Here is a 21,906-nt window from a genome sequence, read left to right as displayed (position 1 = left end):
TGAATTAAGCTTGGAGTTCCCAAAACCTCTCAGTGGTTTGAACTATATGCTTACCGGATATCTCCCATGTTGGAGTGAGTGTCTCTATGATCTGCTCTAAGATATGTGGTCCCAAGATTGATCCCTCCACGGCAAATGGCTTGCAAACCCCTTACCATTTCAGGAGTCACTTGGATTGTGTATGTGTGAAACCCTCTGTGTTGGTGGTCAGAGTACTATAAATGAGTGTGTCCCTGGGAAATGAATCATTGCATCCAGAGCCTCCGTCCCAGGACAGAAAGCAGAGAAGCTGAAGGCTTATGTTTTTCGAACTTTGCAGTAAACTCATTTGCTCTGAATTTATAGTCCCGATTCCTATAAATTGTGAGGTTCCTGCTGCCTGTCCTACCAGCAGTTAGCAACTGTGGGACCGTCCAACCTGGAAGGAGATTTGGGCACAATCCTCCATTCCTGGTCCATTGCGCATTCAGAGGCCGTTAGGGGCAGTTTCTTACTCCCTGATTCATCTGTTGCTTCTGCTCTGTAGTGAACGGTTAAGAGTACAGGATCTGAAGTCAAATTGCCTGGTTCAAATCCCTGGGCAAGGCACTCAACACCTCTGTGCCTGTCCTTGCTCCTCTGAGAATGAGGATAATCATACTTCATCCAAAGAGCCATGGTGGGTTATTAAGCACGGGGTTTTAACAGGTAGTAGCCCTTCCTAAGGGCTTGAGGTCACATGGTTGACCTCTCTCCCTGGTAGGTACCCAGCACATGCTCTGTCCCGGTCTGGGTGGGAAATAACCTAGGGACATGTGTGTATTTCTCAGTTCACACAGAATTTAGTGGTTCTCCTGCTTAGAGTTGCTCCATTTATTACTCCCATCAGTTACATTTGCTAAAACCGCTGACAAGCTCACATCCTAACAGGTGTGTCTGGCCTGGATCTGGCTTAGACGACTCCAATATTGGCAGATGAATTGTAATCCTACTGTGAAGTCATGGAAGATTTTTCTCCCTTTGCAGCCGCATCGAACACCTCAAATCCCAAAATGACCTCCTGACCATAACCCTGGAAGAATGCAAAAGCAACGCAGAGAGGATGAGCATGCTGGTGGGAAAGTACGAATCCAATGCCACCGCACTGAGGCTGGCCCTGCAGTACAGGTAGGCAAATGTGGGCCGGGCGTGCGTGTGCGCATGCGTGCGCGGAAGTGCATGTGCGGATGCGTGCGCAGAAGCGCCTGTGCGCATGCGTGTGCGCACGCAGGGCGGTGCGGAAGGGGTGGCATTTTAAAGTAGAAATGCATCCGTGGTAACTTGCCTTAAAGTGGAAACCAGGTTTTTAGAACGCATTGGGGTGGGAGGGTTGGACCCGCAAACATAGTGTGATACATATTGAAAATCCATTAGACCTTGTGGCAGTGAACAAAATAAGACTAACGAGTATGGTGTCGGAACACTGGTATGTCTCTGCGAACGTGTTGAACGTGAATATTATTGAAGTAATATCACTCAAAGTATTTATTTTCATACTTGTATGCCCATTTGTTGCCTTTTCCAGTCTTTTTTTCATTGTCCTATGTATTTTACATGGTTATAAATCCGGGACATTCCGTTTCTTCAGTTTATGGTAGTTTTGTAATGTTTCATACTGTAGGGATGGATGGCGGTGTCCCCCGCCTCAAGTTTATATATTGTTTTATTTACTCATTTCTCTAAGAGACATTTAGACTTTTGCTTACTTGGGATATTAAAAACAATTTTATGGTGAATAATTTAATACGGATAATGCCTTCATCCTTTAGACTATTTTCCTTTGGAGAAAATCTCCAAAGGAGGAATTACAGGTCAAAGGATGTGAATATTTTTGTGGCTCTTCAGGCATACGTGCAGTTTTTTTCCCCACAAAAGCAAGCCAGTTTAAGTGACTGCTGTTCATCCATCGACAAGCAAGCAGTATATGATTGTACCATTTTTTTCAGTCTCATCAGCATTGGAATTTCTCTGTTTTCAAGTGACTGTTTGTTTCAGAGTGACAAAGCTATGCATTATTGTTTTCAGGGGTTTATTAGTGGTTCCCTTTAGGCATATTTGCCAAGATCCAGAGTAATAACTGTACCTTACTCTTAGAGTCTTCTGAAAAGATCAATGTGTTTTAAGAGACATTGTTTCTTCACAAAACAAAATCAAACTCCAAAAGCTTTGAGACCAGGGGCGCCTGGGTGGCTCAATCCGTTAAGCATCTGACTCTTGATCTCAGCTGAGGTCTTGATCTCAGGGTCGTGAGTTCAGTCCCATGTTGGGCCATACGCTGGGAGTGGAGCCTACTTAAAAAAACAAAACACGTGAGACCAAAGCTCAAGCGCAATCATGCTAGTTTACAGACACACCAAAGCAAGCAGATAATCCACCTATGATAACTCTTGAAACAGGCTGCTCTGCAGTCTGCCTTTGATCTGTGTGGATGAAGCAATGTTGCTGTGTGTCTAACCTGGAAGATGGACTACCCTTGAAAGGAGGGGCTGCCAGCACCCGGGGCTAGTGATGGGGCTCTTTTCCTTATCTCTCAGTGAAAGAAGATGAAAGTGAGACAGTCAACAAATAGATGGTCTGTTGACTAAGTGTTGAGTAAAGCAACATTTTCCCGCTTAGCTTAGAGAAGCTAATCGGTTATTTGCTTAGCAGGGAAATTTCTGCTCAGCAGGCATCTTGTCCTGGGCTACTCAGGCATTACACACATGCTCCACTTCCTGTGCGGACATGGGTCCCTGTGGGTCCCATGTGGCCATGGGGAAGGGGTCCCTCTGAGATCCTTCCTATACCTGGTGTGTCCAGTGATGACAGGCACAAAGAAGAGAGACTGATTTCTTCCTCTTAGAAATCCACATTTGTCAGGTTTCATACATATTTCAAGGAGCAATTTTACACACATCTAATAGAACTTTCTGTGATGTTGGACCTATTATTTATCTGTGCTGTAGTATGGTAACTGTTAGCCACATGTGGCACATAAACTATACAGCTATCACCCCAGAGGAACTGAATTTTTCATTTTATTTAACTTAAATTCTTTTAACTTCAAATAGCCACATGTGGCTAGTGGCTACTGTAGGTCTAGGTCAAAATAGTCTTCTTTCTGGGGCTTTCCCTGCCTCCCTCCCTCATTCCTTTCTTTTCTTCCTTCCTCCTTCTCTCTCTTTCTTTCTCCTTTCTTTCTACCAATGATTATGTAACTATTTCTTGTGGCACAGTTTCCAGAGTCAGGAAGCTGGGAGTGACCCCCTCTAGGTAGCGTTCCAGCTCAGAGTCTCTTAGGAAGCCTGCTTGAGCTGTCAGCTGGGGCAGTGTCATCTAAAACCTTAACTGGAGCTGGCGGATGTGCTCGTTCACACAGCTGTTTGGTGGAGTCCTTCACTCACCGTTGGCTGGAAGCTCCTCACCACATGGGTCTCTCTGTGGGGCTGCTCGAGAGTCTTCAAGACATGGCAGCTGGCTTTTTCTAGAGAGGATGATCCAAGAGAGGACGTGAAGGGAGAAGAGAGAGTGACCAAGATGGAAGTCACCATGCTTTTAAATAACTTCATCTTGGAAGTGATATTCCATATCCTCTTAGTCCCATAGACTAACTCTGGTACAGTGCAGAAAAAGACAACACGAGGGTGTGGACACTAGCATATGGGGTCAGTGGGGGACATCTTGGAGGCTGGCTACCACAGGCATAATACCTTTCCTGTTTAGCCGATCGTTAAAGAAGCAGTAAGCTTATTTCTTCTGCTTTATTTTTTCCTTTTTTGAAGATTTTATTTGTTTATTTGACAGAGAGAGATACAGTAAGAGAGAGAACACAAGCAGGGGTCATGGGAGAGGGAAAAACAGGCATCCCACTGAGCAGGGAGCCCGATGCGGAACTTGATCCCAGGACCCTGAGATCATGACCGAAGCAGATGGCAGGTGCTTAACGATGAGATACCCAGGCGCCCCAACTCTCCCACTTTTATTGCTTCTCTTGTATCTTTCTAGGTCCTAGTTCACTGATCTATTTTTTTTTTTAAAGATTTTATTCATTTATTTGACAGACAGAGATTACAAGTAGGCAGAGAGGCAGGCAGAGAGAGGAAGGGAAGCCGGCCCCCGGCCTAGCAGAGAGCCCGATGCGGGGCTCGATCCCAGGACCCTGGGATCATGACCTGAGTCGAAGGCAGAGGCTTAACCCACTGAGCCACCCAGGTGCCCCAATTGATCTATTTATTTTTAGAGAGAGAGCATGTGCCCATGGGTACAAGTGGGGGTGGGGAGTGGCAGAAGGAGAGGGAGAGAATCCCAAGCAAGCTCCACACAGGGCTGCATCTCACTACGCTGAGATCACAACTTGAGCTAAAGTCAGGAGTTGGATGCTTATCTGATTGAACGACCCAGGTGCCCCTAGACTCTAGTTTAAACCAAAAGTTTTAAGTTGATGTTGGACCTATTAGCTGAGATCACAACTTGAGCTAAAGTCAGGAGTTGGATGCTTATCTGATTGAACCACCCTGGTGCCCCAGACCCTAGTTTAAACCAAAAGTTTTAAGTTTAAGTGAGAGGGGAGAGGGTGGGCATCAGAGCAGAGCAGCAAGCCCCTGGCTTTATACAGGAATATTTGCAGGTGTTTCCTTGCTTCTGTGGACAGCGAGGCCGAGAAGCAGGTCTGGATCTGCTTCCCCGGGGGACAGTGCAGCACTGAGGAGGCTCCCTGTCCTCTGCCAGAGCTGAGGATGCCATGTGTTTCTGTTCCAGTGAGCAGTGCATCGAAGCCTACGAACTCCTCCTGGCACTGGCTGAGAGCGAGCAGAGCCTCATCCTGGGGCAGTTCCGGGCGGCTGGCGTGGGGTCCTCCCCTGGTGAGTGTGGCCCAAGTTCCTCCCTCCCTCTGCCTCCTTGTTCCCTGCCTCCTGGGCTCTGTGGTGCCCCCATTTTGCTGTTGGTATTAGAATACCTCCCGATGACATGAAATTCGCTTGTCAAGTGTGTTTTTCGTTTTTTCCTCATGACTGAGTGAGTAAATTGTTTATGTTGAATGCGGCAAGAACTGGAGTGGAAACAGAATTACAGGCAAGTTAAAACAATCAAGCCCTCTTAGGAAACATACTCTCCCGGGCCAACAGTAGGACCAGATGGAGCAGGAGGCCCCCAGTTTGTGATGAAAGGGACCGACTTTCCCACAGCCTCTCTCTGGGATGCTGACTGTTAAGGGTCCCTTTGCTGCCCATGTAGCCTTTGCTGAGATGCACCGCTTCTGTTGACTTTGCTTCTGGGTGGTGTTGAGGCATGGGTTCCCCCTCCCGGGTCTCCAGGTGCCTCTTAAACACAGAGGAAATGGTTCCTCACCCTGCTGTCCACTTCAGAGGGCTCTCCCTGGGACACAGAGCTCAGCACTGTGGGCGAACAGAGGGGTAAGCCAACCCACTTGCCTCGCACTCGGCAATGGCTGGGAGCCTTCACTGGGGCCGCCCTTCCAGGATGCACCTTGCAAAGAGGGTTGGCATGGGGGCCTCCGGAGTGCATCTGCATCCCTACCCCATTGTTCTTACCAGCTCCTCCCCCTCACCTGGGGTCTACCTTGGGCACTGAACACTGACAGGTTTTTCCTCCTTTAGTTTTGACCTGGACAGGAATATGAAGCAAATCTGAAGGAAAGGAAGTATCCCAGGCATTAATTTCCTGCTTCATATCTAAGATACCAAGCAAGGGAGCAGGTCTCCATTTGCATGGGTGACCACCCTCCTCCCCCCACCCCTTTTTAAGAGTATTAATATCCCAGCCCAGATGTAGAAACTCTGCCAGCATTTCCATTAGAACCCTCATTTTTCAGGGTCTTTTCACTAAACCATAAAACTTTATACCTTATATTAAACAGATCCTAAAATGATCTTGGCATGCTGTCAAGTTTTTTTTTTCCTTTTAAATATCTGTATTAAGGAAAATGATCAATTAAAGGGGAAAAAAATCAATCCTCTTATTTCCAGTTTGTATGATCAGAAGATGCCTTTAAACCATCCTGTCCTGGAAAGGTACCTTTTATTAGGCTTCTCTCTACTTGGCACAGTTACTTGGTAGGAGCTGGAAGGGCTTATATGAATCTGCATTTAAAATATGTAAAATCAATAATGAAATGCTTTGTATTAACATAATCCTGGGTAGCTCATGATATATTTATCAAATGAGCCAGTCAGTAATATCATGCCTGCTTCAAAACAGAATTCAAAGAGCAATCAGTTGGTAAGATGGATACAAACTAGCTCATTTGTGGAAGGAAGGAAGGCAGGCATGAAAGTTGTCAGAGACGGGGCCGCGGGGGCGGGGGAGGGGGTGGTCCAGGAAAGCTCACCCTGCAGGATGGGGACACCCACGCTTCTTCCCCAGGCTCCATAAAGCTGTGAGTTGGCTTACCTGGGGCAGTTCCTTATGAAATCTCCCTTCCATTCTGCTGACGGGAGCTGTGGACCCACCGTTGCGCTCTAATGGGCCCTAGAGGCGCCTGGCCGGGCGAGGACTAGCTGATGACATTGCCGCCAGTACCAGCCCCTGTGCTTATTTCAGTTTCTTGTCGATGACACAGGCATTCGTTAGGTTCATCCTAGATGAGTTAGACCAGCGGTTTTCAAACTGTGTCCGGGGAGGCTGGAGGAGTCTCTTGGGACCTCAGCAGTGGGTTTGGAGGATGGGGGGGAAACCAGAATGTAGGACCCCCACGCCTGTTCACGTCACCCAGTTCTGCATTTACCATTTTGGTGCCTTGGGCTTTAGCATGTGATTTCATCTGAAAGTACTTCGAAGACTGGGGATCTAGGCTGAAGAGGTAGCAAACTGGTGACCTGTTGGGCCAGGATGGTTTTGAAAACACAACAAGAACATAAACATCTTTGGCTAGGAAGTCACTGTCTGGCCCTGTGTGGGTGCCCGCCGTTCCTGATGTCTTGCTCCAGCCCAGGGACCTGACTCCTAGAGGCTTCAGGGCTTGTCACGAACCATGCTCCAGCAGAGACAGCAGAGTTAGGGACAGCAGTGGTAGAGAAAATACACTGCTGATCTCAGGTGCTCATCTTAACTCTTCAGTGTTTCTCTTGCTTATCCAAAGCTCGAAGCAAAGCTCTGGCTGTGTGCAAGGCACAGTTCAGGCTTCATTCATGAGAATGTGCCACCACAGGAAAGAATGGCCATGTGGTAAATTGCAGCTGAATGGGAGAACTCAGGAGCCTGGATCCTTAGAAAATCACAGCATGTTAGAGTGAGAGACAGGCCTCAGAGATCACGCTGGCCAGCCCTTCATTGATAGGGACAGCAGAGCCTAGGGCAGAGACGTGCCTTGCTACGTACAGTCTCTAAGGGACGGTTCCCGGCCCTGCCCATGTGTCTCTTCACTGGCCATCTCCTGCTCGTTTCTCTCCCCCGGGCCATCTCTGCCCCAAGTAGCCAAAACTGATGATCCGGACCATGCTCCCAGGCCTGTCTCATGTACAAGCGTGTGGATTAATCCTTTGGCCTCTTTGTAACACAGGAGACCAGTCAGGGGACGAGAACATCACTCAGATGCTCAAGCGTGCTCACGACTGCCGGAAGACAGCTGAGAATGCGGCCAAGGCCCTGCTCATGAAGCTGGATGGCAGCTGCGGGGGCGCATTCGCCGTGGCTGGCTGCAGTGTGCAACCCTGGGAGAGCCTCTCCTCCAACAGCCACACCAGGTAATTCTCAGCCCTTCTGCTACTGGATGGATATGTGTGTGCCTGTGGTCTACTCACCGGGCTGGACATGTGGGGACCCAGCTCTCAGCCTGTGAGGCTTGGATGAGGTCAGAGGTGCCCCCATGCTTGCAGCCTGTTCCACCCGGGGAATCGGGGGGTCAGCATGAAAAAGCTGGGAAGGGCCTTCCGTGGCCAGTGTGGGGACCACAGCCCAGACAGAAGGGATGTTTGCACAAGAAGGTGGAACCCAAGCCTCCCTTTCTGCCTGGTGCGCTCGCTCCCATTTTGTTCTGTTCTCCATTTCTTCATAGTTCTTGATTTCCGAGAGCATCTGGGGTAGCATAAGGCCCATTTGCTGCAAACAGTCGCTAAGCATCTACGACCCAAGCTGGGTCCGATTTCTGAGCTCCATTCCCTCCCCTCTTCTCCCCGGGCCTCTGTCCTTCGTAAGCTCTTCTAGGGCGATAGCCTCCTCCTCTCCCATCTCTTTTGCTCTGCAGAGTGTTGCCAAATTCAGAGCAGGTCGTCTGCAGACACTCAGCAACGAGCCTGAGTTCAGGTTCAGTGTCTGTGAATCTAGAAGCGGGTACATGAAAAAGATGGGGAGGAAAGCAGCGAAGACCTGGCTGAGCATACTTTGTGGAAGCCACTGGATTCTTCCAGAACGGGGTAGAGGATCAGAATGAAGCCTCTGCTAGCCATCTTCTCAGGTCTTACCACCCAAGCCCTATGAACACCTTCCCTTTATGTATCAGTTCTAGGTCTAGAAACTACTTTGTTACAGATTCTCCTGTGGTAGCCAAATCATAAGACACAGGAAGGTGACTTACCCCGTTCGCACAGGGGAGAGAGCCTAGGCTCAGAGATCTGTAAGTGACTTGGCTAAGTAAGGTCTCACGGCTGACAGAGGCAAGTTGGGACTGAGCCCCAGCACTTCGGCACCAACGTATTACTCTTGGCACTACACCAGGCTGCATATCACGACGTTAAAAACACAGTATCCACTTGCTGACCGAGTGACAAGAACCTCAGAAGGCTGGATGGGATCTCAGGAGCCACAGGGGAAATCCTGGCGTTTCCTTGGTGCCTGAAAGCAACTAAATGTTCCCGTCTCTCTTCCCACTGGCAGGACCCAGCCATCTGGCTGAGTGCCTCCATGTATCTGCCCCAGCCCTGGGGCCTTGGGAGAGGGGCTGCTCCCAACAGCAGAGCTGGCCAGGTGCTCACAGGCTCCAGGGAGCCCGTCGCTTTTGACTCCGGCGCCTCAGTCATCTTATTCAGTGAAACAGAGATTATAATTTATTTTTGTCTTAAAAACCACATTCTTCTGCTGAACATAGAAAGCAGATGCTCTCCTTAATGGCTTTTCCAGATGTGTATGATCTATAATTTCCTCGTTCATTCAGAGTAGAAACATAGTCTCCGGGCTGTCAGTGATGCTGTTCTGTTGAATCCAAGAACACGAGAAGCCAGTCGACGGGGAATATGTGCTGTTTCAGTAGCTTTGAAGGGGCTTGTTACACATTCTTTGCTCACACCTCCCCACTCCCCAAATAATTCCGTTTTAATCCAGATCAGAGACAAATTTGGAGACAAAATGGACAAAAAGACTGTCCTTCTAGGGGAGATCCTCATTTTGAGTGTTTGCTGGAAATACTTTAATGTACAGGTGAGCCTTGATTCTGAGATAGTTTTCTTAGAGAAATTTAATTTTTGGTGATATCTTAACACAGGCTGAGTTTAATTCAGGACATGGTCTTTTTTTTTTTTTTTTTTTTAAGATTTCATTTATTTATTTGACAGACAGAGATCACAAGTAGGCAGGGGCGAGGTGGGGGAAGCAGGCTCCCTGCCGAGCAGAGAGCCCGATGCAGGGCTCGATCCCAGGACCCTGAGATCATGACCTGAGCCGGAGGCAGAGGCTTTAACCCACTGAGCCACCCAGGTGCCCCCATGGTCTTTATTTTTTAAGGATGCTCTCTGCCTCAAATGGGTCTTCCATCAAAGTACAGTGGACTCTAATTCAGATTCCACTCTCTCGTCCTTAAAAATTCACTTTCACCCTCCCACCCGAGTTCGAGCAGCCAGGGTGGGGCAGGAAGAACCACATGCAGCCCACTGGCGTGGCATTCCACATTTTCTCGTCCTGACACAACCAGAATATTCTTATGCGACCCGTGGGCTCTGAGAAAACGTCCCAAACCACCAACCCTTTTCATAATTATAATGACTAATTTTGTGTGTAAATCTTGTCATTCCAGCTCAGACATGCCCCCATGTCAAGTTTAGAGGGAGAAAGAGATGGAGTTTTCTGTGTCAGAGCTCTGTCTGGCTCCGTAGCCCCCTTTGCCTCCCACGATCACCGACTGGCCCGGAGAATCCTAATCAGAGTGTCGGTCAGCTGTTCCTCAAGGTCTCAGGAAAGGAATGCCGAGTGTCAGGTCTCCAGATGCCTTTCCGGCAGCAGACGAATGGCTGCTGATGACAGGAGGGTCGTGGTTTAGGAAAGGAACAGCAGCAGAGTAGTTACCAGCGAAAAGAATAAAAAATAGTAGCCAGCCCTTCACCTGACTGTTGGCAGGAGCCTAGAGATGCTGCTATTTCGCTCTTGAAAAATTCAGTCCTAGCCTCATCAGTAGTTACAATAGACTTAATGGACTGAGGAAGTAAGTAACGTCGATGGCCTGGATAGCTTTCTCAGCATCTCACAACAGAGGGACCAGGGGACTAAATTGTTGAGATGGGAATAGGGAATCCTTAGTCAAGCGCACTCTTCCTGTCAAGCATCACAATTTCAGTTCATTCCATGGAAGCACAGCCATTGATCTCAATCTACAGAAGGACATGTGGCCAAGACAGAATAAGCCTCAGCAGATCTGTCCTAATGGAGACTAGAGCTGCGTCCCTTCTGTACCACTGTTGGGTGGGGATCACAGTGCGCCATGGGAATCCGGTCACCGCAGCTTCTCTGGGGAGCAGCCGGGCACCTTCCAGGCATCAGGGTTCCAGCCGGCTGGCCATTCACCCCCAAGTTGGAGTAAGGGCAGTGGAACTCAAGATGCCCACTGTTCACATTCTAAGCTTGTTGTCTTAGGTGAAGTCTCCCTGGAGCAGAAAGGAGGGTTGATGACAGTGGAACCCTGTCCTTTGAAAGGATGGATGGGATTAGAATGGCCAGCCCATTAGGAAAAGCCTGGGCCATCAGCAAGCTTCTGGGAGTCAGAGACCAGATCTGGCTGTTGTAACTGTAATTGTTCTCATCCCTGTGAAGAAAGGAGTTGCTTTCTCATCCCAGCTATCAGGAGAATCCATCCACAGTCCTTGGGATTAAAGCTTAGAGGTGCTAGTACATTCTGAAGCCCAGCTCAGACACATTCCTCAACACGACAGCATGGTGCTAAGGCCTGCTGCTCAAATGGCCTTGTCATTTATCTTTTAGGCTCTATGAAGACTAGGTAGAGACCTGAAATGTGTTTTTTAAAGATTTTATTTACTTGAGAGAAAGAGAGCACATGAGCAGGGGGAGAGGCAGAGGGAGAGGGAGAAACAGGCTCTCCACTGAGTAGGGAGCCCGCTGTGGGGCTCGAACCCAGGCCCCTGGGATCATGACCTGAGCCAAAGGCAGACACTTAACCAACTTAGCCAGCCAGATGTCCCAGAACTGCATGATCATTGTAAAACTAAATTAAAATCCAAGCATTATATCAAATTCTCCATAGGACGATTCTCACTAGAAAGGACACTGCAAACAGTTCAGGGTGTATTTCTCACAGTTTTACCTGTCCAGTTTTTCCTTTGTTAAGACCCTTGGCTGAAAATGACAGAATCCTATTCTGTCATAAACGGGGCCTTGTTAGAAGGCCATTCCATGCACAGGAGCTGCCCACATCCAGCCTGTGCTCCCCACACTCAGCCTTCATCTTCCTGCCGCAGGCAGACACTCCAGATGACAGAAAACCAGCACAACTCCACCTGGCTGGTTTCACTGATGTCAAGTAAAAAAAAAAAATTCAAGCTGGGACATCTTGCCCCAGGGCTCAAGTCCTCCTCCTCCCCACCCTTCACCTGTCCTCGGTGGCCATGGCAGTTCCCACAGGAGCCACACAGGCAAGAAGAGAGGAGGTGGGTCCCAGGAGAAAATGGAGGATGGGAATCTTCCACCAGCAGGCCAAAGCACAGCATCTTTAACAATATGATTAGATGTAATTTTTAATCTGAGAATCCTATTATATGGACTCTCTCGAAATTTGTTTTTCCCCTTAGTATTAAATTTTTTTCCATGTGACATTCGTGTCTGTCAGTAGCTTCCCACTCTCACACTGGAGGGCAGTCCTTCATGTATCCAAACAACTTCCTCTCACTGGACATTCCTACCCAGCTTTTCACTGTTAACCATTAGAGCCACCGTCCTGGACCCCACGCCTGTCCTTCTTGTGCAATTTCTGTGGGAAACTCAAAGAAGCATAATTTGCTGGCCCAAAAGTGATTGTTTCCAAGGTCAGAGAGCCTCCATACATGATGACGTCTTTCTCCTCTTCCTCCAAACGCTTGCTAAAACTGGGTAGCATAGATTTTTTCTATTTTGCTGATCTCTGGGCAAAAAAATACCCTTAAGACTTTCCTTTCTGTCTTCTAATTATTAGAGATGTTGAAAATCATTATAATGTTTAATTTTTCTAATGTCCAGGAAATTGTTAGCGCCAGTGTAGCTGTGAGGCCTAGATAGCGTTTATCTCGGTGTGTTACCAGTGACTGCATGAGGGAAAGGTTAATGTTTGGTTGAGAGAGGTCTCCTTTCCAACACTGTTATAAGGACACCTTTACAAATGACTGTGGAAATAGAATCTGTTTCTCGTTTGGACTTCCACTGACAGCTAAGTTCTTGGGAGCTTTCTGGAACGAGGCAGGTTTTGAGAACTTCGGTTTTTTGGCACCAGCTTTTCCCTGTGTTTTGTCAGATAGTTTTTCTTCATTTAACCTCCACTTCTCCCAGAGAATTCTGATAACCATCTGAGAGAATATAGACTTGAAAGGTTAGGATTGTGTTTAGATGTTTTTAGTCCTTAGTGACAATCGTCGGACAGGGTGGGGAGCTACCCACAGCCAACACTCCAAGGTGCAGGCAGTTGACAAGGCCCGTCCTCTGTCTGGAGGAATGGGGGGGGGGGGTCACCTAGGAGTGGCTGACCCCCTCCTTCAAATCAGCTTAAAATGCTCAGCAAAACAGAAGGCCAGGCCTGATGGCATTTTCCTTCTGAAAATGAGCTGTGCCTTGGTGGAAATGAGATCTTACTGGGGGCCAGATAAGACATTGATAAAAACTCAAGGAAAAACCCATCTCTGGTTTTTGTGGCAAAGAAATGAAATGCCATTCTAGCTTTTTGCCATGACAAGACGAGGAGGCTGAAGAAAAAATGGATTTTTCTTCTAAAAAACAGGCTGGGGAGTTGTCTGGAGGTTGAGGCTGGGATATGAAGAAGCGGGGGAACAGAGGACCAGATATCTGAAATCCGGCAGCTGCTTCACTAAACTTTGAGTCCGTGTCCCATCATGGCCAGGGCAGGTAGAAGGGTAGTGTGTCCCAGGCCACCGACACTGACCACCCCCCCACTCCCCCTGGCTGTAGGCCACCCCCTTGCAGTGTGCCAGAAGATTCCTGGCAACTCATGGATGTGGAGCAAAGCCAGCAGGAAGGGGCTCCCGCAGAGCATCCCGGAAAGGAGAAACTAACGTGACCTGGCCCAGCTTCCTGGGGGGGGGGGGGGGGGAAACAGAACAGAATGCAAAGATGGGCTGTTCCACCATTCTGGGGTGGGCTGGGGTTCTCTACCTGCAGCCATCCCTGAAATCCCTCTCAGAGAACAGGCCTCCCACCCTGGACACAAGGAGCGACTGGTCCGGGTGAGCAGAGATTCATTCCCCCTTGACAGCCAAGAGCAGCCAGCATTCCAAGCTGGGAGAGCTAATGGATGACCTAACCCGGGCCCAGCAGCAAAAGCAGGCCCTCGGGAGACCGGCAGTGCTTTTGTCTGCAGGAGGCAGAGGACAGGCTGGCTGGCTTCCCTGCCTTTCACACTGTCACAGTCCTATTCCACAGTGGAACATTGGGCCACAAGGCAGAATTGTAATTAACCTCCCTGATCCATTCCCTGCTGGCTTCCCGGAAGGGAGGGAGGGAAGCCACAGAGGCTTCAGGGATGCAGTGTGTATCTGGACATCATACTTTGCTCTGTAAGAGCATTTTAGAGCACTGAACTTCCCACAAGGGTCCATCTGGGGAGAGAGATCTTGTTTCTTCTTTTTTGAAAACTATACTCATGGTAGAGATGGTGAAATAAAGGCCTTCCCCCTGGCCAGGTATCAGGTCCCAGACCCTTGGGGGTTTGCGACACCCTAAAGCCTGTCAGCCTCTGCCTACCCATGTTGGTGTTTCCTTGAACATTCTAGGTGGTTTCTGTAGTCTCGTCCAGCACTTGCTGCATTGCTTTTCCCTCAGCCCCCGTATTCTGCATGACTTGCTAGGTGGCTCTCATCCCTAGAGGGAGCCCCTGAGTCTGTGCAGGGAGGTCCTGGAGGTGGGCACAGCTGTTTCTCCAACTCCCCCAGAAGGAGTGCTGCACTGGCCAGCCCTGCCTGCTTCGGAACCCGTTGTTCCCTTCCAACAGCCTGGTGATGGGGGACTTACTCGTATTCCCATTTACTGCAGCCTGGGAATACTGGGTCATTTCCTCTGGACCATAAAGCCAGGCAGAGGCAAAGGAAGAACATCTGCTCAGATCTGTCTGATGTCAGAGATCTACTCATAACCACTGGCACCTGCCAGATCAGCCCAAGAGAGTATGGCCTCCCCCTAGAGATTTTCTGGGGGAGGGCGGCCCAGTTACCCTACAGGCTGCCGTGCAAACGCCCGCCTGTCTTATGGGGTAGACCAGTCGTCCCCAAATCTGGCTGTGCCTCAGGAGATGGGGAGGGTATGTTAGAATGCAGATTGCTGGGCCCACTCCCAGAGTTCCACCTCTAGAGGTCTTGGGGGTGGGTTGGGGGTGCTGGAGCGTGCATTCCTAACAAGCTACACAGCTAGCCCAGCAGCGACTCTGGCCGCCACTGGGCACACCAGCCCTGTCGAGTAGAAAGTCTGCCCAAATAGTATCAATTTAGTGCCTGTGAGATAATTACAGAACTCTAAGCTTCTAGTGCCCTTCAGATTTTTAAATTTCTTTAAGTAAAAGAGAACAAAGCATTCTTGGAGTATAAGTATTCTATTTCTTTAAAAAGAAAAGAAAAGAAGATATGTCAAAAAACTCATCTGAGTGGTAGGTACATGGGTATTTGTTCATCTCCATGGTCTTCTTGACGTAGTAATTTTTAACGTAAGGAAGGACGAGGGTTGTAAAGGGAACCTCCAGCCCAGAGTCCCAACTCCCCGGGAATCAATTTCGTTCCTGAAGCCTCCTGGCAGGTCCCTGGAAAGGAGGTGCTGCTGTTGCCCAGTGCACACTATCCAGACCTGCTGCGCCCCTGCGCACAGCTCCAGGCTCAGCGCTGTGGAAGGCACTGTGGACACGGCCACCACCACAGTCAGCTCTCGTTTCATTGTCGTTCTTCTGCTGGACGTTTAGATGTCTGTCCCTCCAGGTCTGTGTTGACGGTCCTTGAAGGTGAGCGCTGAGTCCCACTTGAATGGTTTTGTTCCAGGCAGGCCTTCTCCCATGGCTGTGGGCGACCTGCTTTACTGCAGAGCAGGGCAGCTGCTGAGGGAGGGATCCTGAGCACCCCCTGGGAGAAGTTCCCCTAGTCCCCAAGTCCCAAAGACCTCCCCAGTGCCCTCTGCTGGGGCTACTGTTAGCTCATTCGCTTCTCTTGAGCAGCTTGTTTCTTTATGAAATTGCCACCTGAAGTGCTCTGGCCAGAGGGTGCTGCTGCTTCTCCCTTCTCGTCCTTTTTAAAATGCAGCTAGAGAAACCACAGGAACGGTGACTGATCATAATAACCGTATCCTCCTTCCTGCCGCCCAGCTTCTGCCAACTCGTCCCGAGATTGTCTCAAGAGCCCAGGATAGGTCCCCCTGCCTCTGCCCTTGGCTCCCTGTACCTCTCCTCAGCCCAGAGGGATCCTATTAAGATGAAAGGCAGATCACATCATGGCTCTGTCACAAACCCTCCAATGGCTTCCGTTCTAACTCTAGAGGAAAAGCCAACCCTTATAAAACCTGACAGAACCTGGCGCCCTGACCTTACCACCCCCACCCCCAACACACACCCTCCTCTCTGAGCAGCTCTCCTTCCTCTCCCTTAACTGACTCCAGCTCAGCCACACTCACTGCCTCAGGGCCTTTGCATTCGCTGTGTCCTCTGCCTGGATCGCTCTTCCTCTAAATATCCATACAGCTCCCTTTTTCACGTCCTGTGAGTCTACTCTATCCATAGGTCTACTTTATGTAACTTTTCATGCAGGTCCTTCGTACAGCTCTGTTGCACAGAATAAGCCCATCTTCTCATTGTGCTTCCCGTAATTGCTTCATTTTTCTCCGTGGTACCTCTCACTGTCTGATGTACTCTGTATTTTGCTTGTTTGTCTTCCCTGCTAGAATATGAGTTCTGTGAGAGCAGAGATTTTTCTAGGGCCTAGGAGAGTACCTCACAGTGGCCCTCCAGTATCGCTTAAACGAATGATAGCTACATTTATTTCTTGAGTGCTTACTGCGTGCTAGGCACTGTTCTAAACCCTTTACAGTCTGACTTCATTTTACAGATGAGGAAGTAGGCCCAGGGAGGTTGAGTCATGCTTCCTGTAAATCTACCAAGTGGCAAAGGTGCTTGGGTTACAGGTCAAGGTAATACCTCTGTATTAGGGTTCTCCAGAGAAACAGGACCAGTGGGGGTAGAGGTTGTGGTATATATATATGGGAAAAGAGTGATTAATTTTAAGGAATTGGCTCATACAATTATGGGGACTGGCAAGTCCTAAATCTACAGGGCAGGCACACTGACTAGAGACCCAAGGAAGTCTTGATGTAGCAGTGTTGAATCTGAAGGCTGTCCAGAGGCAGAATTTCTTTCTTGGGGGACCTCAGTCTTTTCTCTTAAGGCTTTCAACTGATTGGACGAAACCCACCTACATCATGGATGGTAGTTTGCTTTACTGAGCGAATGATTTAAATGTTACATCTCGGGGTGCCTGGGTGGCTCAGCCGCTTGAGCATCCGACTCCTGATTTTGGCTCTGGCCATGATCTCAGGGTCATGGGATCAAGCCCTGTGTCAGGCTCCTTGCTCAGCAGGGAGACTGCTAGAGTTCCTCTCTCTCTCCCTCTGTCCCTCTCCCCCCGTGCTCACTTACTCATACTCTCTTAAATAAATAAATGTAAAATACATTTTTTTTTTAAATAGCTTCACAGTGACATCTAGGTAGGTGTTCAGCCACGCACATGGGCACTATAGACTAGCCCTGCTGCCACATGAAATGAATCATCAGAACCTGTAAGGAGGTATGCCTCCCTGGGGTGAAGAGGGTAGGGTGGGAGAGTGATCCCAAAGGGTCTCTGGTGCTCAAGAACTTGCAGTTCTAGTGGGAGTTTTCTGACTCAAAGATCACCCAAGCCCCAGGATGCTGGCTTCCTCCCGTGCACGGGCAGCTGCATGGCGGGGCTCCAGCTCATCCCTTCTCCTCACCCTTATCTCTAGAAGTCCCATCTTCTAGATAATGTGTCGCACATAAGAGTGGAATGGTCCCCGTCATGGGTTATGGGGCCATTGCATCTGCTGAGTTGGGGTCCTGTGCCTGTTAGGGTTCCAGGGTGAGGTGAGGAGGCAGGCCTGGGCCTCCAGCAGCCAGTAGGCTGTGGGGACCACTCCTTGCTCCTGGCACAGCTTCTAGCAACAGGAGTCTTGGGAGGATGGGCCTGAGGAATGAGAAGACACTGGCCCAAGTCCCAAGTATACCAGTGTCCAGCCTCATGACCAGGCAAGCCACCTAACATCTCAGAGCCTCAGTCACCAAATCTGTAGTGACAGAGATGATCGTGCCAACCTGGCTTGCTTTGATGAGAGTTCAGTGGGCCCCAGCTTGTATTCTAACGTCTTTCCAAGGCCAGAGCCATGAGGGCTATGTCGAGTGTCGGTGGGACCAGTAGTAGGTCCAGAGAAACTGTAGATCCACACTGGCCTCTAATGTTTGAGGACTGACAGGGTGCAGAGGGCCTCATTCTGAGCCAGTGGGGACAGCCTGCCCACTGCCAGAAAAAGTCAGTGCCCTCTTAAGAGCCCGAGCCTCAGTTTTCCTGTGGTGCTCACCTTCGCGTGGTGGCCTGGGTGACACAGAATCCTTCAGGGGCGGCTGTGTTCTCAGGGGTCATCCTAACTGCTCCTCAGGTCTGGCAGCCATCACCATTCAATATGGCTTCCAGGGCCCTGTGGTTGGACCTGGGTCCCTGTGATGGACAGTATACTCAGCCGTGAGCCAGGAGGAATGGCACGGTTAGCGGTGGGGGGAGGGTGTGGGGGAGGGGCTCCTGCTTTCTAAGTTGTCACAGTAGCAAGACACATGGAGGTTTGTTTCATGGTACCCCACTCCCCCTTTTCCACCACACCTTCCAGCTCCTACCCCAAGGGGACTGCTGCTGCAGTCCTAGACGTGTGTTTACACGCGAGAATACATACACACACAGATCTATACATCACACCATAGCTATTTTGTTCTTCAACTTTGTTCCTAAACATATCCTTTTTTTTTTAAGTCCGGCCCACATGTATGGCTATTTTTTAATCAAATACTACTTTTATCCCATTTCCCCATGTCATAATTACTACTGAAGTGTCCATGCAACTTGCCTTCTTTTGGAATGTACCAAATTAACTACGTCATCTATGCCACACAATGTCTTTGTATCTTGTTGCTTCTGTGGGATTATTTCCTTAGAATTCCTTCTTAGGGTCCACATGTTGTGTTAAAGGGGGTAGGCACTTCTGTTATTCTTCAGACTGATTTCTCTCCTAAAAGGTAATATCAATGGCCCAATGGCACAAAGAATGCTTTTTTGGGAGGTGCACGGGGTGGGGGTTACCATGGAAGGCCGTTGGAGAGATGGGGTGTGGAAGGGAGTCCGGGACAAGACCCGTTCTCAGTGGCCGGAAATCGTGAGAGGTTTGCTCTGTCTCCTCAGCACAACTAGCTCCACAGCCAGTAGCTGCGACACGGAGTTCACTAAGGAAGACGAGCAGAGACTGAAGGACTACATCCAGCAGCTCCGGAATGACAGGGCCGCGGTCAAGCTGACCATGCTGGAGCTGGAGAGCATCCACATCGACCCCCTCAGCTACGACGTGAAGCCCCGGGGGGACAGCCAGCGGCTGGATCTGGAGAACGCGGTGTTGATGCAGGAGCTGATGGCCATGAAGGTACCTCGGGGCTGGGGTCCGAGGCAGCCTGGGGCCATGTGCTGCCGGGTCCTCCAGGAGAGACAGGAAAAGGCCCTCTGGAAGCAGGTCAGCCACGATGACCGGTTAGCCACGATGACCCATCAACCCGCCGGGGTTCCGTCACCTCCCCCTGGAGGACAGCCAGAGCCTCATTTGTAGACAGGACTAGTTTCCGTGGGTTGTGTCTGGGGCACTGAAGCTGGACATGACCCTGAAGGGTTAGAGGAACTCCGGAGGCGGCCTCAGGGTGTCTCACCTCCGCTCTGGAACACCTCGTTCTCGAGGAGAAGCCAGATCAGGTGCCTGGAGGTGGGAACAGCCCCTGTCCCCGTAAAAGGACTTCTCCCCTCCAGGAGCTTGGGGTGCTCCCGGGGTGGATGCTGATGTTAATGAGGAGTAGAGGAGGATGGGGTGAGGACGGGTGCGACGCTTGGATGAGACCCCCAGTGTCCTGATGTCCTTTTCCCTTCCGTGCCACGAAGAGCCCGCCAGCATCCTGACCCCCTCAGGGAAGTGGTCAGTGCCCTTCACATCCGCACTTCCTGATAAGATCCTGGCATTATCTTCTGGCATCTGGAAACTGGGGGGGGGGGGGGGGGGGGGGCGGCGGGACGGGCAGCGTTCTTGAACAGCTAGCCCCTGTCATTGGGAAGTGGTTACATGGCCATCCCTTCCATAGGACACACTTTGCATGGCTCTGGCCAGGGGTGCCAAGAATGGGGCCTTCGCTGCTGAGTGCTTTCTCAGAAGACAGCTGTGGGATGGTAAAGAACATTCTTGGTCTGTATTCCCAGCTCCCCCTGGGAGCTCCTCAAACCCTTGGAATTTCCTGACTGGGAGTAGTGTCTTTGTTATGCTAATGCACCCACTGCAGGCTAGCCCCCTGAAAGCCAGCACCTGGGCTATCCCTGGAAGGATGGGGCCTGTGATTACAGGGCTGGATGTTGAACCCCTTGACCAAAGAGGGAAGGAGGGCTGCTGATTGAGTTTCCCTCTGTGGCCAATGATTTCATCCATCGTGCCCAGTCATGAAACCCCAGTAAGGTCCCTGGGCACTGAGGCTCAGGAAAGAGCGGCGTTCAGTGCTCTTCCAGGCACCCCCATGTGCACCTGCTGTGGTAAAGCCCCAATCTTAAGTACAGCGCTTTCCTGATGAGTTGTTGATCCGAGTGGGTTGTGCACACCCCCGAGTTGGCTAGAAGGGCAAGTGGCCCGGGGACCCCCCCAGTATTTGTGGCTGGTATTGGAAGTGAAGGCGGTCTGGGATGATTGTCCTTACCTGTGAGGTGTGCAAGAACTCGGGAAGCTCAGGCCACTGTGTTGGATTGTGTGCGCTCCACTGGAGCCAGAACAGGATAACTACTGGCCAGGAGCGCAGTCCTGCAGGGCTGCCACCAGGTCTCAGCAGGCCTGGGGCAGAGGTGGGCACTTGTAAGGCCTGCGGATGTGGCAAGGAGGAGCTGGGAGCCAAGTCCCCGAGCCTGCCCTCCCAATTCCACTCTCGTGTGCACAAAGGCCTGATTGACAAAGCCTTGGGTTCTGCAGTGTCTCTGGCCCCCAGGTGTTGAGACAGGAAGGGCTCTCAGGGACAGAAGCCAGCTTGGGGACCAGAGGCAGGTACTTTGGGCCAGGTGGGTTGAGGAAGTACTGTATTAATAGCTCATCAGTGGTGTCTCCTGTTGAAACCACCACTGTCCCTGCAAAAGAGCAGGCCTCCCTCTGGTTAACTCACCTCTGGAAAGAGGAGACACCAGCAGTGGTCAGCCCAGCACCTTCAAGGCCTTGCTCAATGTGTCCCTGTCCTTGGCAGCGGCTCAGTCTTGAGTCTCATTGAATCCTGGGAAGACTTTGGGCAGTGGCAGCGGATTAGGAATGAGCCTTTTCCTTCTGAGCTGGCTTATCACCACCCACCCACTCAGCTCAGACCCTGACTTCTGCTCCGTCTGGGGAATCCTCCTGCAACCTTGGCTGATTTCTCCTCTCATTGCCCATGAGCCGGGCACTGGGTCTGTGATTACAGCACCTTTCTCCCCACTCGGGAGTCCTGCTTGTGAGCCTTTGTGCCCTGTGGCATGAGCTGTGAGGCTGCCCTTTCGTTTTGTGTCCCAGTCATCATGTTCAATTTGGCCAAAGACTTTTTCCTGATGAGTTGTATTTCCTTTTCTTTTTTTAAGATTTTATTTATTTATTTGACAGAAAGATCGCAAGTAGGCAGAGAGGCAGGCAGAGAGAGAGAGAGAGAGAGAGAGAGAAGCAGGCTCCCTGCTGAGCAAAGAGCCCGATATGGGGCTCAATCCCAGGACACCTGAGCCAAAGGCAGTGGCTTAACCCACTGAGCCACCCAGGTGCCCCTAAGTATTTCCTTTTTATATTTGAGCCAACATGTGTGATAAATTCCAAGTTACTCTGGCCAGGAAAGACATTTTTGGTGGTACAAAATACTCCCTTTGCTATTTGAAAATAAAATGTGTATACATCCTAGAAATTGTCTGAAAGAGTAGAAATGGTATGTCCAGGTGGCTTAGTAGTTAAACTTACAACTCCTGATTTTGGCTTAGGTCATGTTCTCACAGTCCTGAAATCGAGCCCCGCTTGGGATTCTGTGCTGGGTGTGGAGCCTGCTTAAGATTCTCTCTCTCCCTGGGGCGCCTGGATGGCTCAGCAGGTTAAAGCCTCTGCCTTCAGCTCAGGTCATGGCCCCAGGGTCCTGGGATTGAGCTTGGCATCAGGCTCTCTGCTCAGCGGGGAGCCTGCTTCCTCCTCTCTCTCTCTGCTTGCCTCTCTGCCTAC

At 50.2% G+C, this 21,906-nt stretch overlaps 1 protein-coding gene across 3 annotated transcripts in view; it reads left to right on the top strand.

Annotated features, from left to right (window-relative positions):
- Positions 1-21,906, top strand: part of MCC (MCC regulator of WNT signaling pathway) — a 436,865-nt gene that overhangs the window by 391,787 nt on the left and 23,172 nt on the right. For all 3 annotated transcript variants that reach the window (XM_059175672.1, XM_059175673.1, XM_059175674.1), the window contains 4 exons: positions 1,006-1,146; positions 4,756-4,859; positions 7,517-7,700; positions 18,861-19,095. In XM_059175672.1, coding sequence (XP_059031655.1) covers positions 1,006-1,146; positions 4,756-4,859; positions 7,517-7,700; positions 18,861-19,095 — 664 coding nt within the window. The remainder of the gene's footprint in view (positions 1-1,005; positions 1,147-4,755; positions 4,860-7,516; positions 7,701-18,860; positions 19,096-21,906) is intronic.

This window comes from Mustela lutreola, chromosome 5 (genome assembly GCF_030435805.1).
Source record: "Mustela lutreola isolate mMusLut2 chromosome 5, mMusLut2.pri, whole genome shotgun sequence".
NCBI lineage: Eukaryota > Metazoa > Chordata > Mammalia > Carnivora > Mustelidae > Mustela > Mustela lutreola.
The sequence above is the reverse complement of the archived record's forward strand: the minus strand, read 5'-3'. Positions and strand labels throughout refer to the sequence as shown.